General features: G+C 42.0%; 1 protein-coding gene across 4 annotated transcripts in view; it reads left to right on the plus strand.

The window, feature by feature from the left end:
* KIF13B (kinesin family member 13B) overlaps window positions 1–19,558 on the plus strand; it is a 124,663-nt gene that overhangs the window by 86,027 nt on the left and 19,078 nt on the right. For 2 of the 4 annotated variants that reach the window (XM_063153181.1, XM_063153182.1), the window contains exons 26-37: window positions 2,239–2,268; window positions 2,793–2,892; window positions 3,207–3,333; window positions 4,624–4,679; window positions 5,644–5,768; window positions 6,866–7,042; window positions 8,546–8,638; window positions 9,864–10,016; window positions 11,336–11,413; window positions 11,901–11,954; window positions 12,800–12,820; window positions 19,179–19,296. In XM_063153181.1, coding sequence (XP_063009251.1) covers window positions 2,239–2,268; window positions 2,793–2,892; window positions 3,207–3,333; window positions 4,624–4,679; window positions 5,644–5,768; window positions 6,866–7,042; window positions 8,546–8,638; window positions 9,864–10,016; window positions 11,336–11,413; window positions 11,901–11,954; window positions 12,800–12,820; window positions 19,179–19,296 — 1,132 coding nt within the window. The remainder of the gene's footprint in view (window positions 1–2,238; window positions 2,269–2,792; window positions 2,893–3,206; window positions 3,334–4,623; window positions 4,680–5,643; window positions 5,769–6,865; window positions 7,043–8,545; window positions 8,639–9,863; window positions 10,017–11,335; window positions 11,414–11,900; window positions 11,955–12,799; window positions 12,821–19,178; window positions 19,297–19,558) is intronic. The other 2 variants (XM_063153183.1, XM_063153184.1) reach the window with 1 other exon arrangement.

Raw genomic sequence — 19,558 nt, forward strand, 5'->3', positions numbered from 1 at the left:
TCATACAAGCTGCACCCCATGTGCATCCCTCTCTTTTTAGGGATTGTCTTCTTGCAGTGCTCCTGTGAGTTACTGGTGCACTTTGACTTTTTCCACCTCAACAGATGAATGAGAATTCAGTGACTCCCTGGAGCTGGCAAAGCCAAAATCTGGTGCAGCAGAACAGGTCTCTGAACTTGTTTGATTTGAGACAAGGCCAGCTAAGTGGAAAAGTAGGAAATGTCCCAAAATATTTACCCTATTGACAATGTATGATCCAATCCATGTCTGCTCCCTTTTTTTGCTTAATCAGGATGGCTTTTCCTTTGAGCTCTGAAGTACTTGGGGGTTTCTGTTGTCTCCTAACCTGGGCAGTCCTTTCCCATTGTGTATCTGGGGTGCAAAAAGGGGAATTTTTTCCACATTTTCTGCAACATCCTGGGCAGATTGTTCCTGTTATTCTCCATGATGCTCCTGCTGCCTCTCCCTGCAGTTTTTCCATCACAGCAGCCCCTGATACCCACATTTCCTTCCTATAAAGCCAGGAAACTCCTGAATGGAGGAAGTTTCTCTGCTAGGACAGCATGATTGATTCTTGCAGTTTTTCCTTGACCCACAAGTGCCCCTTTCAGCCTGTTTTGTAGGGAGAATTCCCAAGGGAGCATCCTGTGTGCCTCTCCTTATTTATTCCCCAGTGAATTCCTGATCCACTGACCAGTTCCTTATCCCAAAGAGCTGTCAGTCCCCAAAATAGTACATTCTGTCAAGGAGAAAGACTTCAACCCAGCTTGAGAGAGAGAGAAACCACTGAGTTATGCCTGACACTGATAACCCCCATGGGAAGGGGCCATTGTGAAAATCAGATTTTATGAGACCTGTTGCTTACAACAGGCTTTGGACATCAGCACCTGGATTTTTAGTCCCCTCATTATCATTTCTCTCATCTCAGGTAAATCAGCTATCTCTGGAATGTGAAAGGATTTTCTAAAGACCTTGAACTAAGGAAATTCCTCTTCTCTGTGGCTTTTTAATTTTAGCTTAGCTAAGTTTTTGCTTTCATGATAAAGGTAGAAAAGTGGGCTCTGGTGGCTCATTTTTGCTTAACTAGCTAAGTAATAACTCCTTGAGGATTGGAGCCCTCATTCCTTTTCCATTCCCTGTGAGGAGGAGGAGCAGTTGTGCTCATTGCAAGTGGCTCTGCTTGGGATGAAGGTCAAGAATTAAAGGTGGGAAAAGAATGGGAATAAAAAGTTTAAAGTCTGCATTGTCACTCCTGGTGTGGCTGCTGTTCTAATTCGCTAATAATTGCAGTAGATTTTTACAGTTCTTCTCCTTTGCAGCAAAGTTACTTTTAATTATTTGGACACATATCAGTTTTGGGGGCATTTCTGGACTCCCCATGACAGGAGAGACCCTGAGAGGCTGGAGCATGTCCAGGGAAGGGAATGGACCTGGGGAAGGGTTTGGAGGACCAGGAGGGGCTGAGGGAGCTGGGAAAGGAACTCAACCTGGAGAAAAGGAGGCTCAGGAGGGAATTTTCCTCACTGGAATTCCCTGACAAGGAAGGGGCAGCCAGGTGGGATTGGGATTTCTCCCAGGGAACAGGGACAGGATGAGAGGGAACGGCTTTAAATTATGCCAGAGGAGCTTCAGGTTGGATATTTGGAACAATTCCTTCATGGAAAGAGTTTTCCAGTCCTGACACACCTGCCCAGGGCAGTTGTTGAGTCCCCATCCCTGGAAGTATTCAAAAAACCTGTGGATTTGGCACGTGAGATTCAGTGCTGACCGTGCTGGTTGATGGTTGGACTCAATGGTCTTAAAAATCTTTTTCAGCCTTAGCAGTTCTGGGATTCTATACCAGACTTTGTTTTTGCAGCACTTATTGAAACATTTAAGTCTTAGAGGTAAAACACTATTTTTCTTTGCTGTGCAGCATCAACAGGTTTTAAGGTGTTTCTCCTGTTTCTTTCTTGTATTCCACTTTATTTCAATTATTAAGAATTCTGATAGTTAACATTACTGTGAATTTTTCCATTATAATTATTGGATTGTTCTGGCTGGTCTTTAGATGAGATGATATCAGCGAATCTTTGGGATGTCAGTGGGTTTTAATTTTGTGACCATTGCTAACCTCAGACTTTTATTTTTATGTAAGACTGTTAATATTGCTTAAAATAGTTACACCTTTTGCATTCACTATGTTTCCTGCTTTAAAAAAAAAAAAAAATTAATGGCTTTTTTTGTGTTTTGGCCTAGGAAGAAGAGGATGAAATGGACAGTTATCAGGTAAAAAATTAAAATTCTCTCCCACAAATGCAGAAGTTTTCAGATTAAAGCATATTAGAGGAAGAACTGAATGTTCTTAGGGATACTCAGATGTTTTGGGGTTTTTTTTAAAGGACATGAGCACTTGAAAAAAATCATTTTAAGGGCACATTTGCAGATGCCATAAGAGTGGGATGATGTGGGGTAGGGATGGATTCCTGACATGAGGCTGCTAAACACTGTGGGGAGTGGTGAGGACTGACATTTCCAGCTCCAGTGGTTAATGAGTTTTGGAGTAGTTTGAGGGCAGAAAATTGTGTAAAATGAAGGGGTTTTTTCAGCTGGGTAGTACAGAAAAAAAGCTAAAGAGTTGGCAAGCAAAAATATTTCAAATAAGATCTGTAAAGTTGAAGGGTTTGGATGTGCTTCATCTTCTGCTTGGGTGTAGGATGAGCAGAAGGGTTTGTAGAAAATGTGCAAACCACAATGAGGAAACTTTGGCTTTCCTGGGGCAATATTTAATGTGGTTTTTTCCCCCTTTTTAGGACAGGGATTTGGAGAGGCTCCGTCGGAAGTGGCTCTGTGCCTTAACAAAGCGCCAGGAGTACCTTGATCAGCAGCTGCAGAAACTCGTGGGGAAGCCTGGTAAGGAAAATGCTGCTAAAGGCAAAAGGTTGGGAGATGGGAACACACTTTTTATCCCAATATGTTGTCACATTTAGAAAAGATGTCCGTGAAGAGTTGGGTCTCTGAACTCAGCACTAATTTGCTTTTTCGGGGGTGAAGTTAAAGCTGGAGAAGCCTCTATGAAATTATTTGTTGTTTTGAGGTGTTTCTTTGTGTGCTGGGCTGTGAGCAGAGCAGGTTTATTCTCTCGTGGGGGGTACAAAGTCCCTGCCATGTGCCAGAGGCTCTCAGAGCTGCTCTGCTATCCTGACTGCCCTCCTGACTCCTTGCAGATAAAACCGAGGACGATGCGGATCGGGAGGCTCAGCTCTTGGAGATGAGGCTGACCCTCACAGAAGAAAGGAATGCTGTGATGGTTCCTTCTGCTGGCAGTGGGATCCCTGGAGCTCCAGCAGAGTGGTAGGAACATCCATTCCCAGAGGAGGGATGTAAAAATGATGCAAAGCCCATTGCTGCCTTTGGATTGTGGCCATTTTTTTTCTCTCTCCTCAGTCTGGCCTCTGTACCCTGAATGAGCAAAGTTGTTAAAATTAGGCCTCTTGCTTAAATTATTTTATCAGGTTGTGTCTCTGAAATCCAGAAATGCTGTTTGGTAAACGATGCTGTTATTGATCAGGGTGTAATTATAACCTTCTGAAAAAAAGGAATCAATATTTATTACCACTGCACTTGCCATTTAAAAAAATTAGCTAATATGTTAACTACCTAGTTCATTCACTTAAAAGGCTGCCCTCTCATCATAAAACTGCATCTCCAGGAGCATTTTGTTGCACTCCTGGTTTGAGAACAAACTCTGTTTAGTCAGCAAGTGTTCCATGTAATTTTCTGAACATTAAAAATAGTAGAGAGCACTAGACTGAGACTGCTGTGCTGGATCAGCTGTGAGCAACAACTGCAGATAAGGATTTGGGGTTGTTTCACCTCAAACTCATCTTCAGTTGCTTGAAACTTCCTGAATATCTTCGCTGAGCAAGCCTCTAACAATATTTATTGATGGAATTGAGTGTCACGGAGTTTGAAGCTGAAGTTTGTCAGAGCTTCTGAAACATAAAAAAAATATCAAGTTCATAGTGAAAACACATAGCTTTCACATCAGTGTGTTTCATTGGGTTTGAAAACAGGGGAGCTGCAGGAAACTTGCTCCAGGAAGAATCTGGTTTGCACCAGAGAAAATGTTCAGTGTGATTCAAGCACTTTATATATTACGAGACTCTTGTTCACTATAAATTCATCAGTTTTGGCTCAATATGTGTTTTGTAAGAAAGAGTAATAACTGTGTGGAATGGCAGCATCAGTGTTAGTTTACAAACTTTGAGACTGGCTTTTCTGATGCCCCATTTTCCCTGTCATCACTGAAGTAGAGAGGTTTGCATTTCATGAATGTGTGTGTCAGAGTAAATAAACTTAATTTTGCTATTAGCTTTTAGGAGAGAGGAAACACTTCAGAAAGCAGAGGTCAAAGAAGATAATAATTCTAAGAGAGCTGATATAAAAGAAATACTAATTTATTTGAGTCTCTTGGAATCTGCAGCAGTAAATTAAACTAAAGAGGTTTGCCAAGGTTATCAATGGTCTGGCTAAAGATTGCAGACTGAATGCAATGTCCTGAGGGTTTGGACCACCAGGGACGTGTGCTGGGTGAATCTCTCTTACTTTAAATGCCACCATTGTCCCTGTTTTGTATTTTAGGACTCCTGTGGCTGGTATGGAAACTCACATTCCTGTTATATTCCTTGACTTGAATGGTAAGTGCTCCTTAAGATGGCAGAGTAATTTGGAAACTAACTTTGTCCAGCCAGTGATATTTCAGAATTGAAGCAAGCTTAAAATTAACAAATGCCTGGAATGGCAGGTGGATTAATTGGAGAAGTGTCTGTTTTTCCTAAAACATATTGTTTAATATTTCAAAATAAATAATATTATGTATGGAAGGAACCACAGGGTTTTAATAATCCTATGTTTCAGTGCATCCCAATGCAAGATCCAGTTTGAACAATGTATTTTTCACATGCTGCTACCAAAGATGGGAAATTGGAACCAAGAAGCCCCAAAAACATCCAGGGAGCAATCAGTTAAATAAATCCTTGATGGGATGTTTAAAAGAGGGTTAACATTTGGATGATGAGAGGGGTCAGGTGAGAAGGGGAGGTGACACTCAGCCTGTTGGGAGGAGACCTGGGCTGCAATCCTCTGGCACTGGTGGTTTGTCCATCTGGGACAGCACATCCATGGATCCAATGGCTTCAGAGAGCAGCTGGTTAATAATTCATGGAGAGGGACTGCAGGCAGGACAGGCTGAGCTTCTCAAAACCCGGATTTAGAGTTTGTTTAATCATGATCTAAAAGTCCTGTGTTTTCTCCTGTGCAACCAGCAGCTTATCTTAGCAGCACCGCATATTTAATGCCAAATGAGCTCAGTGTTGAAAATCCACCTGTGGGCAAGGAAGGGGTGTTTGCCACAGGGGGAGATTCCTGCCCTTTATTGGGCACCTTGGAGTCTGTGTCCCCCAAATCTTTGTGGACACTTTCTGTATAGAAATTGGATATTTTTTTTAAGTGGAACAATTCAGCTTTAATTTTGTTGGTGACGTCTAAGTAGCCAAGGTGGGGAGCTGGGGATGAAAATGTGAATTCCTGACTTGCTGATGCTTTTTAAAAAGGGTGATTTCTTTGTGTTTCCTCACCCTCCACATCCCCTCCTGTTTGCAGCTGATGACTTCAGCTCCCAGGATAACCTGGATGACCCAGAGGCAGGAGGCTGGGATGCCACTCTGGTGGCAGAGGAGGAGGAGGAATTCTTTGAGCTGCAGATTGTGAAGCATCACGACAGTGAGGTAAGGGAAGCTGCAGACCAGGGAATTTCAGTCTTTTAATTGTTCTTTTTATATGTCCACATGTGAAAATAATGCATCAAATATGTCATAGAAATGATACAGCACTTGTTTCTCCTGTGAGCAACTGTCTTTTCAAGGGATATTCACTGGAAGTATAACCATGATTTGGAAAATAGTAAAACTCAAGGATCTTCCTTCATCCCAAAAACCTGAGATTCAGTTTGTATTTAACAAATCAAAATCCCTGAGCAAATTAGAGCACAAAAGCCCCAGCTGAAAAAACAATCAGTCTTAATTGTTAAAATTTTAACCTCTGCATTGTTACATTCATTATCCTCCATTTTGCCACATAACTCATAGTTTCAATTTTACAATTGTTGGTTTATAATTTCTACTATTAACTTTAGAATCTCTGATTTATTCCTTACAATTTTGTTCCTTTCTCTGATTTTTTTTGTTTTTTAGAGGAGCTTTATTCCTGGTACTTCTGTTAGGGATTTTTTTGGTCCTGATTTGTATTAGAGCCTGGAAATTTGGCTACCAGGCCATTTTTCTTATGGCTTGAAGATAAACCATTTAAATCTTCATTAATACTTATATTTTAACATGCAAGAAGAAAAATTCCAGCTTTTGCTGTATTGCTAGAAAGGCTTCAGTGAAGTTATTTCTCAAATACAGACAGGGGAATTTTGTGGTGTGATGAAAGATTTTCACTGCAATCTCTGTTGCTCTTTGGTTTATCTTAATAAATTAGGCCAAATGGCCCTGCACTTCTGCATATTTTATAATTTATTTGCAATGATCCTGGGTATTCAAAGATCTTTTTTCAAGAGGAAATGTTCCAGAGTTTGAGCAAGTTGGCATTTTTAATCCCAACATCTTCATTTGGCAAACTGATCTTGATTTTTAAATGGCCTCTTCTCAAGTGCAGGGATTTTTTTTCTTCACAGGGAGCGAAACGGAGAAGCCGACTCTCAAAATTTATGTATTATGTATTTTTGCTAATTATGCTTAATTAATTACAGTTAATTATACACCTAATTATGCTTATTAGAGGATACATTTATTTTTTTTCCACCCCCCCCCCCTTTTTGCAGGTGAAAGCAGAAGCCTCGTGGGACTCCACGGTCCACGACTGCATCCAGCTCAGCAAGGGGACGGCGGCGGAGGAGAGGGTTTACCTGATTGTCAGAGCCACTGTCCAGCTCAGCCACCCTGCAGAGATGCAGCTGGTGCTGCGCAAGCGCATCTGTGTCAACGTCTATGGCAGACAGGTACAGCTCCTGCAGCCCTTCCCAGCCTCCCAGGACTCACATTCCCTCCTCTCTCCCCCCATCTCAGCCTGGGTGGAGGTGCCGGATCAACGGCGTCCAGCAAGGCTTTGAGCTGCCGAGTTGTTTTCCTGGTATCCCTTGTGTGGTGGATGATGACACAGCTTGTTTTTTTAAGGCATCTAAATAGGAGAAATTCATTTTTCTCTTAACCACTAAGTGCTTTCTCATTGGAAAAAGAAGAAGAGTTAATTTCTCCTGAGGTCGGAGTTTGTATTTTGTATAAAGGAACTTGTGTGTTTCCCTAGCCCTAACTATTTTTATTTACACCTCCAGGTATTTAGAAATCACCTAGGAATAGTTGGAAGAGAGATCCCTTGTGTTAATTCACCACAGTTAATCACTTTTGGTCCTTTATGCTTTCCAGCTGGTGTTCTAACAATAATGTGTAGGTAAGAGCAGGGTGTTTGATAAACGGCAGGCAGTGAAGTTGTCATTCCATTTGCAGCATCATGCCCTGGAAATAATATAAATCCTGAGACTGATGGGGGAGGAAGGAGTTTGTTCAGCACTGTCTGGGAATCCAGCCTCCCCTGGCAGTGATAATGACAAAGCAGAAAGCCTGGATTGTTATTCTGGTTGCACATCTGTAGTTGAAATCTGAAGCAAGAGCAAAGGGGAGAGGTGTGGTCACACCCAGAAACCCTGAAGGCAACTCCCAGTGCTGCAAGTAGAACCCCAGTTCTTGGTGCTTCCATCAGGCAGAAGCTTTTTCTCAGCAAGGGAAGAGCAGTGAATTTCTTGTCATGTGGAATGGGAGACTGTATTGAACAGATCAATTGAATGTGCCAATAATCACAATCGGGTGAAGTCTTCATCAATTCTGTTTTCTACAGATTTAGTCAGTGCCATTTTTTTACTTTCATCCGACACAGAATCTTTGGCTTTCTTCCTGTTTTTCTAAAAACCTCCGTCAATAACCTTTCCTGGGAGTTTGTCTCAGCAGCATCTTTGAATGACTCATCTCTGCATTAATTCAACAGTCCAGTTCTTAACCCTGCAAGGCGCCAAGTCAGCATAAACAATGACCATGCCCCTTAAATCATTCTTCATAACGATCTCTTTGGTCAAGAATTTAATGTCTGTACTTGTCAATATTCAAGACAAGTCACCTAGGGCTCTGTCAGAAAAAAAAAAGCACCTCTAAAAGCAGCTGATGCTTGGTGAAACAGTCACCTTGCAAGGAAGGAAGTGACTCCTTCTCTGTATCCACAATAAGCAAGCAAATTATTTTTTTCTCAAGTTGAAATCTTTGGCTCTTTATAAGTTAGACTTTGGAGTTTGGGCTTCTTTCATTGTGAACTGCATTTATTTCAGCTGGAATCTGTTAATCCACAGCTGGAATCTGTTAATCCACAGCTGGAATCTGTTAATCCACATTTTCCTCATGTTTATTTCAGCTGGAATCTGTTAATCCACGTTTTCCTCATGTTTCCTCCCCCACAGGGTTTTGCACAGAGTTTCCTCCGAAGAATGTCCCCCCGAAGTTCCATCCCTGGCTGTGGCGTCACTTTTGAGATAGTCTCAAACATTCCAGAGGTGAGGAAGGAACCAGAGTGTCTCAAATTGGCCAAGAGCCTCCAGTTTTGTGCTTTCCCCCCTCATTTTGAGCGTGCTGGCTCTTGCTGCTGCCAGCATAAACTGTGGTTTGTAAAAGATGGAGCCTGTTCCTTTGCATGCTGTGACTTAGCAGCAGCCTCTGTCTCATCAGTGTCACTGTGGATTTTGTTGAGTGAGCATCTATTTGCTCAGGTCCTTGAAGAGGCAGTTTGAAGAGGGATGGGGGGGGGAGAGAGGGAGGAAAAATGGGCAGGTGAAGTGCCTGCTGTGGGGAGCACGAGAATCTGTGGAAAAAAATAACAAAGTGGCTTTTTCTCAGTAATGTCTTTATGCAACTCTTGATTCCTGAGCATATTCCCAGTTAGATGCTAATCCTTTCTTTCCAAAGAGATGCTCTATCAGGGCACTTGTGAAAACATTAACACATGAAGAGCCAAAACTCTGATTGCTGCCTGGCTCTTTCATGTTCTGCTGCATTTTGCTCTCTGTGTTGAAATGCTTCTCAAGCAATGTTCTATTTTTTTTTCTTCTTGCAGCTCACTTGAAATTTTGTTTTCCTCTCAGGTTAGATAACGCCCCGAATGTGCTCAAGCACTTTTTAATTACGAAATATCTGAATGCAGCCCTTTTGCTAATTAATGGCAATGTCTTGCTGTGAGACTCTCAGAAAGAACCCAAAAAGCCTCAAAACAATAACCACATACAGCTTGAGTTGTCTGTGACAGTGGCAGGAGCACCTGTGCAGGTTGCATGGCACAAGGTGTTTATTTGGATCAGAATCTTAGATTGGGTATTAGGAAGAAATTTAGAACAGATATTTAGGAAGAAATTTAGAATAGGTATTAGGAAGAAATTTAGAACAGATATTTGGAAAAAATCCTTTTATCCAAAGGTGGTGAGGCAGTGATTGCCCAGAGAGGTTCTGGACTCCCCATCCATGGAAGTGTCCAAGGCCAGGTTGGACAGGGCTTGGAGCAACCTGGGATGGTGGAAAGTGTCCCTGCCCATGGCAGGGGGTGGAATGGGATGAGTTTTAAAGTTTCTTCCAACCTAAACTATTCTCATGATTCTCATCTGCCTCTGAGCTTAATGACACACACTGCTGAGCTGGTGCCGTGTGGTTTAAAAATGCATTTTCTCTGGGAGTGACATGGGAAATTTTGGTTTTATTTTCAAGTTCTGCCCTCTCTTTTTGCCTCCCCAGGATGCTCAAGGGGCTGAGGAGAGGGAGGCACTGGCCAGGATGGCAGCAAACGTGGAAGATGCAGCATCAGCTGACTCTGAAGCCTACATTGAGAAATACCTGCGGAGCGTCCTGGCCGTGGAGAACATCCTGACCCTGGACCGGCTGCGCCAGGTCTGGCTGCAGCAGGGAGTGCTGAGAACACTGTGTGCCATCCAAACACCCTCCTGAGCACACACAAACCACCCAACAACCCCAAAATCCACCCCAGTGCACACCTCAGCCTCCCAAAGTGGGCCTGTGGCAAAGACCCAGGGGAGCAGAGATGTCCTGGCTCAGCTCCAGCATGGATGGGGATGGGAGTTCCCTGCTCAGGGCTCAGTTCTGGGGGGCTTGGTTTGGTTTTAAGGCTGTTCATTGCTAATTCTGGTTCAGGAAAAGGAGTTGTGTGGCCTTGGCTTTTGTGGTGGTGTTCACAGTGGTCCCAGGATGAGGGAAGAGATGGGAATGTTGACTCCATGTTTCAGAAGACTTGATTTATTATTTTATGATATATATTATTTTAAAACTATATTAAAAGAATAGAAGAAAGGATTTCATCAGAAGGCCAGCTAAGAATAGAAAAAGAATGATAACAAAGGCTTGTGACTGACTGAGACAGTCCAAACAGCTGGACTGTGATTGGCCATTAATTTGAAACAACCACGTGAGACCAATCAAAGATGCACCTATTGCATTCCACAACAGCAGATAATAATTATGTAATTATAATTATATAATCATTGTTTACATTTCTCCTGAGGCCTCTCAGCTTCTCAGCAGAAAAAATCCTAAGGAAAGGATTTTTCATAAAACATGTCTGTGGCAAGCTTCTGCTTTCTGAAGCTCTACCAATAGTTTCTGCAATTGCCAGTAGAATTTTTGTCATTTTGCCCACATTCTACTTTGAATTCACCAAAGCCATCCTGCCAATAAAAGAAAAAGACATTGATTGGGTTAATTTTAAGTACTATAACTTGATCTGTTTATCAGGAGAGAAAAACATTTGTTGAAAATTGTTCTCCTGGATATAAATTATGCAAGCACAAAGAGAAAAGTTATGCAAAACAAGCTGGAGCTTGTGCCTGCCCACTATAAATGCACAGGGAAGTGTGATGCACTTTAAATATTGAAAGCAAGTTCCCTGTCATTTATAATTAGTTTAAAGGATTAAAATAGGAGCACAGCTAGGAAAGAGAGTCTCAGTCTTTGCATCTCTGTCATCTCCTGGAATCAAGATTGCAAAATCCTACACGTGCCAATCAGCAAAATACCAGATGTTAAAATTTATCCATTCACAATTTTAGCCGCGTAAACTTTACAGACATCATCCAGTGCCACAAGGCAGCTCAGAAACATTTTACTTGTGTAGACAAAGCTATCCTGGGATGCTCAGAGCTTTAATTCTTGCCAAATACACTTACTTGCTTATTTTTGCTCTCTGTGACTGCCAGGAAGTTGCTGTAAAGGAGCAGCTGATGGGGAAAGGAAAACTCTACCGCAGGAGCCTGAGCTCCCCCAACGTGAATCGGGTGAGTTCTCCCTGCTGGCATCTCCAGCAGCTCCACCCTTCATTCTCAGGTCCTGGAGTCATGGAATAGAGCAATGAATTTCCTTCTTTTTGACCCCTCTGTGATGATTTTTTTTCCCCCTGAACAATGGAGATTTTTCATTTCCTTTCCAAGTTGAAGGATATTTTTTTCTCATTTTGTTTAGAAGATTTGAAAACAAATTACAAGTATATGCTGAACTTAAGCTTTGTACCAGTGTTGTGCATAAAAATGAGACTTCTACCCAAAATTTGGAAAGAAATCATTTGATAGAACTAGTAATCAAACTAATGGCAAATTCTGGCTCCTCCCAGGTCAAGAATTAAATTTTCACCTTTAATTTCTTGGATTTTGTTTCTGCTTTAACCACAAAACTGTTTGTTTTCAGCCTTACTAGCCAAGAGGCATAGTTATGAAATTTTTTACAGTTCTTGTTAAGAAATAATTCTGCTTCTTTTAACTCTTCCAGCTTTCTGCAAGCCGCCAGGATTTAGCCCCCCCTTATAACCTGAGCAGTAACAGGGTGAGTATCTGCAGATCTCCTGGGAAAACTGGGATAAAAAGGAAATTTCTCTATTCTACCAGTGATTACGAGCATAAAAGGGAAATATCTGTGAAAAGTGGGCAACTCCCAAGTGCTCCTGGATCCTTGGGGCAGAAATAGGTTTGGATGTGCTGCTCTGGGGAAGTTCCCAGCTCTTGTCCCAGCCTCTGTGGGATGCTCATGAGCATTTTCCAGCTTCAAAACTTCTCCAGAGCTTTCACCTGGGTGGAGGGGGAAATTGTGGGAGAAAGGAAGAGTTTTGGGTCCATATTTCAGTTCAAGTCCAGCTCTAGAGAGAATAAAGGCTGTGCAGAAAGTTCCTGACCTCCCTGTGGTCCTAAACTTGTGGTGGGTTATAATTCAGCCCATTTTAAACATCTAAAGCCCATCTAAAAACACCACTAGAGACCCAAAACATTCCTTTAAAAGGTGAAAAAATTAAATTTAAGCTTATTTTCCAAATCCTAGATCAACTGAAGGATCTCCTCCTGATAGATATTCTGCCCAGCAAGCGTGGAGTCATTTTGAGGGGGAGAATCTGGTGGTGACAAGGCATTTTAATGCATAATGCAGTTGCACAGAATAATAGAATTTTGATGTAGTGCTCTAGCATTGGTTGCTAAATCTGCTACATCTGATCCATGGAGAGAATGCTAAAATATGTGCAGGTGATAAAGTGTTTGTAGCAGCTTATGCTTGGAGAGAACTGTGGGGTGTTTCGATACTGTAAGGTTTTTAAAGCAAAAATTAAAAATTAGGATTCTTAATGACTTCTGTTTTTCTCCTCCCTTCCCCTCAATGATTTCTTTCATTGCATGTTTCAGAGTCCAAAGGTCCCAGCAGAGGTAATGCATTAGGTCCACCTAATGAGTGGGATAATAATTTTTATCTCACTATAAAGTTGATTTTGCTCACTCACACGCTTTCATTTTCTGCTTTGAAGATGCTGCTGGTGGTGCCTCATTTGCATAGCACAGAGCAAACGAGTTTTTCCATTGAAATGCTGTCATTAATGCAGTGTGAACTGGTACAAAGCAGAGAACTTTTCTCCTTGGGTGCATCTGATGGGTTCTTACAGAGCTGGAGCTGTTCAGTGCCATCTCTCACAGATTTTTTGGACAGGGTGAAGTCATTTCAGAAATAACTCCCTCTCGGCTGAAAAAAACAGACATGAAAGCAAGCAAACATCTAAATATCTGCCAGTGAATATTAGCCTGGAGATGAGATAAACATTGAGACTTTCTCTCAAATCCTGCTCAGCCTTTATGGCTTTTGTAGTTCAGTGTGAGCAACTCTTGATTTCTCTGAACAAATGACTTTATAATAATAACTGAGCCAATGGAAAACATGCTTTTCCTTAGTTTTGTGGTAGTGCTCTCAGAGGAATGACCGCTTGTCCCAAGCTTTGGTTAGCTGGAATTGTTGGCAGTGGTTTGCATGAGGTTTTGCAGCTCTTGGCCGTGGCTGTAGTTGCTGCCAGAGACTCTGTGCTGCAGGAATGTGGAGCTGAGGTGGTGGAGCTGCTCCCCTGGCTTGCAGTGAGCTTCAATCCAAGGCACTTGTTCCTCAGGACATGGAGGTGGGACCTCCCCAGCTGGGAATTCTGGTTTGGAAGGGGTCTCTGGTTCCAGGCCACATTGGGCAGGGCTTGGCACGGCCTGGCTTAGTGGAAGTGTCCCTGCCCAGGGCAGAAAGTGGAATTTAAATTTGGTGATCTTTAAACCCTCCCAACCCAGACTATTCTGTCGTGCCATGATCCAGTTTCAATAAGAAGATGAGCAAAAGCTTTTGTAATTCCAGTGAAATATTTAACAAATCCTTAAATATCCCTGTAGCACCTGGACATCACAGAGCTCACAGGTGAGATCAGTCCTGTCCAGTTTAGCATAAAGGACCTGAGAAGAGCTTGACAGGCAGAGTTTTGGTTAAGCTGGACGTGTTTTTCCCTTGATGAGAAATTTGGTGGCAAAGAAGTCTTGTCCAGCAGTCATGGATTGTAATTTTATTGTTATTTTACCAGGAATTGGGTGTTGTTTATTATAATAAGCCAATCCCAAACAAGTGATTTTATGTATCACAGGAGAAAGCAGTCACAGGACAGTAACAACACCTGAACTGGGTGCAGAATATTTTGCACATTCCAGAATATTTCTTTCCTTAACTTTTATTCCATTTCTCTATTTCTCTCTCCAATTATTGTTCCTTGCATCCCTGCTGCCTTTACCATGGATTTTTAGCTTTGTGGAAAGGGCTCCTGAGTCTCTTTCATTCCTCTATGTCAAGCACCATCCATGCTGGTAAAATTTGGGATTTATTCCATCCTCCATCACTCAGAAGAGCCAGGACTCATTCCCCTGTTTAAAAAAAAAAAAAAAAGAAAGTATTAAACAAGAATATTATATGAGTTGAAATAAGAATTAAAGATGGTGTCAGTGCAACTACAACAGGCAGCTGAGAAATTTAGAAATTTCAAGATTTAAGGCATGGATTCATCTTGCAGACTTTGGCAGTGAAAACGTGGATGGGTGGTCACATCCTCCTGAAGAGCTGGAAAAGTTCTTCTCATGGGCTGGAGCAGAGGTGTGGGATTGGCACATTTTGGGGAATAAAGCACCTTAAAGAGTATCCCAGTGTGCTGAGGGCACAGAGAGATTCCAGGGAGCAGGATGGCTCACACTGAGCTCTGCATTCCTGGGAATTTTTAATTTCTGGATTTACTTCAAAAGAGTTTTATGGACTTTCATATTGTCAGCAGGACTGACCTGAACCTCTAGGTTGTGTCTGTTTGCTTAAATGAGAAAAAGGCAATTTTTACTCCTGTTATCACTGCAGCTGTGGGTAGGAGAGACTGAGATGAGTTTGATTTCTCCTTGCACATCAAGTGATGCAGGGGTATTGAGTATCTTAGTCTTGATATCAGATACAGGGGGTGAATTTTCATGTTCAAGGGGGCTTTTGTTGGAAATTTATTTTAATTTAATTCAGTTTAATTCAGAATTTGAAAATTGAGTTGACTAATCTGGATTAATCAGAGGCACAATGAATGGAAGGCACCTTGAGGTGTTTCACAGATCAGACTAAATCACATATTGATGAAAAATATCACAAGTTGCTCTTAAAACGCCTCTGACAAGAACCATTTTGTCTTGGACAGTTGTCCTTCCTTTCCCAAAGGCCCAGGATTTGTAGCTCAAACTCCAAGTAAGACAAGATGATGCCATTAAACCTTCAGGTTTTTCTGGGAACCAGAGTTTTTTCCAGCAAATTGTAAATTGAACTTGAATAATCCTGCTGTTCATGAGAACAAGTGCCTTTTGTCCCAGCTGTGTGTCCCAGCTGTTTGCTTGTGTCCCAGTGCTCCATGGTCACCTTTTCCCGAGCCTTTTCTGAACTGCTGAAATAATAAAACACAAGAATTATTCATTTCTCTTACCCAGTGGCTGCATTTTAATGGTCTGTCAACTTCAAGGAAAGATTTGTCAGGTAAAGCCTGAGATGACTTAGGTAGTGATCATCCCTACCTGCCCTGAAGGTTTTGTGCATGAAATAAATCCCCTGGGGTTTTTCATGGAGGATGTGTGGAAGAAGGAAAGGCAGAGGAGAAGAAGGAGAAGGTTTTATAAAAATAAACCATTTATAAACAGCATTAAAACACATCAAGGGACGTGCATTCTTCTGGTGGCTGCTTGGATTTGTTAAATTAAATCACTTGACCTCTGTTTGGTCACTTGGCAGAGAGCAAATATATTCATGAAATGATGACTCCTCTGGGCAAATGATTTATAAGCTTCCTCTCTTTCTCTCACCACCCTTCTTGAGAGAGAAGGGATTCACAGCACTTGAAAAATAATAAGAATAAACTTAAAACTTGTAGTGGTGCACAAAGCAACGCAGGGGAGTGCTGGATGACATCCAGATGGGAAACTTGGAAACTTCATCAAGTTAATATAGTTTATAATTCTTTTTATTTTTATTTTAGTGAGATTGACATGGGTTATCTTTCAATACAGCGTAGTAAAATCATTCATGAATTACCTTTTCCCTCTGCACAGTAGAAACTCCTCCAGCATTTTTTTTCCAAATGTTTCTGTACCTGCTGCCCTGATTAACCTAATTTTGATGGTTTGTTGTCATCTCAGAGTTGAGGGTCCCAAATCTGACCCTCAGGCTAAAACTGATCACTCCAAAGCAAATGCAGTTCAAAAACCCGACATGCCCTAAGTAAACAACCACACAAATCCTTTTCTCATTCCTGTTCCCAGGACCTTCATTTTGTTTCTCCTGGCAAAACACTTAAAATTACTGAGAAAATGTGGTCAGCTATAGTGTCAAAGGTAAAGCAAAATTTCTAAAAGATCCTACAAAAAAAAAAGCCTTTTGCTACAGAAAAAGTCACCAAATGCTGCCGTTCTTTCTGTGCAGGATGAATATTCTGAAAGGGTTCTGCTGGTCCTTACCTACTCCGTTTTTCAGCATTCCCCAAACAGGGCTAGGAAGTCAAGATATTGCTTGAAACCATTTTGCTCTTGGAACAGCCAGTGAAGGGCACTTCTGACTCAACAGATCACGACTCAGAAAATTGTTTAGTTGCTCTACCTGCGCTGAGTCCCTGTTCTAGTAAGCTGCAATACTCTTGAGTATTTGTAATATTCTTTCTGTTTCTTCTTTTTCTGTGGCCTCCAGGAGCACTTGGGCTTGGCTCAAGATGTGGCACCTTGATCCATTTATATTTAAGTGGATCACTCTCCCAAGATCCAAAAGGATCACTAATCAAGCTTTATATTCTCCAAAAATTGAGCTTTCAGTTGCTTTTCACTCTTCCATAGCTGTTTTTCCTAATCCAGTGCCAACATCAACCAGGCTGATGGCAGACTAGGCCAGGAGGCAACAAAACCAATATTTCAAGATTATTTTGATTCTTGTGCTATTTGGTTTGAGTATTCTAATTTTTTATTAATCTCTGCACATGATAAGGCAAGCTGAGAGAAATCTGCACTAATAGAAACACAAAAGCCAAAATGAAATTAAAAATAAAGAGTTTGGGGATGAGGGATAGGAAAAAAGCATTTTGTGGAATTTTCCAACCTCAGACATGGCTCTTGGATGTGTGTAAGACATAAATGAGTTGCAGGTCAAAGATAATGCTGGAATTGGAGGTTTAAAAGCATGGGCAGAGCAGGAAGCTTCCAAGAAGGGTTTAAACACCAAAGTCCTCAAAACCAGCAGATTAACAAACTCCTGCTGGCCTCCATCAGCTTCACTCCCAGGATGATGCCTCAGTGACCTCAGACATCCATCAGTTATCCCAAATTTGTCTTCCCAGTTATCCCAAATTTGTCTTCCCAGCTGCAGCACCCGGAGCAGGAGGGCTGAGGACGGGTCCTGCTCTGCCCAAGTGAGGTTACTTGCTATTCAAAGCAGGAGCAGCTTCCCTGGGACTGACTTATAGATCCAAATGGAAATTATTCTTGCCCTGGGCTGCTCACCATGACCTTCAACCCAGTGGAGAAATCTATTCCTCCTATCCTGGCTTATTTATTATTTGTGAAACATTCATGACTTCAAGTTCCAGTTAAGATTAGTTTGGCTGCCTGTCATTATTTTTATGTTCAAGGTCAGATTAATTCCTTGCATCCAGCAGTGGGGAGCTTCTTGAAAAAGCACATTTTCCCCCTCTTCCTCCAGGAAAAAATACACTAAACTTATGGTCTAGGATGCATCAGGTCCTTCCATCCCTTGTAACTCCTGCGCCTTTTTACTGTGAAAGTATTTCTCTTGCTGTTACGTCTTTCAAAACACAAGCAAAATTCAGGTGTACAATAAAATCCAGATTTTGCACCAACCACAGCAAAACTCTTCACAAAAAAAAAAAAATGGGATTAGACTTCAGTTTTTATCAGTTTTTATCAGTTTGGCTGCACCATCCTGTCCTTGCAGCCTCTGGTTGTGGAAAGGTGAAGCTTTCCAAGCTCACCCTGAGAACATTTTGCCACATGAACAGGACAACACTTTCCCACAAGACCCTGAGACTTCTTGAAGAGTCTGAGCCTGGATTTTTTTGACCCATAGGCTCATAAATGGATATTGAGTTGCCTTCAGGTCTTCTATAAATTAGGAAAATCAGAAGGAGCTGCTTTGGCAGTTTGATTTTGCATGTGTGCCTCCCTCAGACATTTTCAGGACAACCCTGTGGAATTTTGGTTTCCCTTCCATCTCTACACACTCAGTTGGTGAAGCAAAACCAAGCCCTGTCCTGCATCCACATGAAGCTTCCAGCAGAGCCACACCCTGGCCAGTCACTTGGAGTAATCACTGCAGGCAAATTTATAAATTATTTTGCCTAGCAAGATGAGAGTATTAATAAAAAATGGATTTGGACTCACAGATTCTTCACACACATGCTGCTGTGAAACAGTGGCCTGGGGTTTCTCTCTGTCACTGAGCCAGTTTCTGGCTGTGAGGTTGAGAGGAAAGTTCCAAAACCACAGTGGACCTATGTAAAAGCAAGAGAAATCATCCCTGGTATGTGGGATCCATGGGGAAACCCAACCAGAGAGCCCTGGGATCTTGGGAAGGCAAAGGAGCTGCTCTTTTCTCTGTCTCTTATTTCTTCCTCATCTGCATCAGGGCTGAAAATAATCTTGTTTGATCTTCAAAACCCTAACCTGTCCTATCTTTTTTGCCTTTCTATCCACAGCTTGAATATTCAAACTTTCTCTTTCCCAGAAACCTGTGCAGTGCCACAGTTGCTTCCTCTTGATCTGTTTAATCCTTCTTCTCCAAGCACAAAAATCCAGCATTTGGGTCTTGTATTTCTTGTCTTGTTTAAAGGTCTGTCCTCACCCTTTTTCCTGGCACTTCTTACTTAGTAGTTACACAAAATATTCAGGAATTTTGGGCAGACAGCGCCATATTATTTTCACCTGGTTGTGACTTCCACAACACAGCAGCACAAGTGAGTGAAATATTACAGCTGTGAGGTCTAGAAATAAAAATAAACTTTTTCTCTGCCTTTATGCTGAGGGTGCTCATCTTTGCAGGGCTGGGTTTGCCAACTAAAAGCACCTCTGGGGAAGGGTCTTTCCTCAGCTCTGGCACTCTGGGCTTGGCAGAGGGGCTGTGCAGGGTGTGTCAGGATTGCTGTGCTCCTGCTCTTGTGCTAACTTGGAAAAAAAAAAAACTTTTTTTTTTGTTCCCCTCTAGGGTCGGTGGGAGAGTCAGCAAGATGTGTCCCAAGGTGCCACAAACTCCAGTAGAGGCATTAGTCCATCTCGTACCTCCCTGCCAGGCTCTGGGCAGCAGAACCACTCCCCTGATGCAGGTAAGGCTCTTCTTCAGCTCACAAAACTCCTCTGATCCAGGTAAGGCTCTTCTTCAGCTCAGAAAACTCCCCATATTCAGGTAGGGCTCTTCTACAGCTCACAAAATTCCCCCGATCCTGAGAGCTCTTCTTCAGCTCAGAAAAGTCCCCTGACCCAGGTAAGGCTCTTCATTATGTCATAAAACTCCCCATATCCAGGTAAGGGCTTTTCTTTATGTCACAAAACTCCTCTGATCCAGGTAAGGCTCTTCTTCAGCTCAGA

This window comes from Melospiza melodia, chromosome 3 (genome assembly GCF_035770615.1).
Source record: "Melospiza melodia melodia isolate bMelMel2 chromosome 3, bMelMel2.pri, whole genome shotgun sequence".
Lineage (NCBI taxonomy): Eukaryota > Metazoa > Chordata > Aves > Passeriformes > Passerellidae > Melospiza > Melospiza melodia.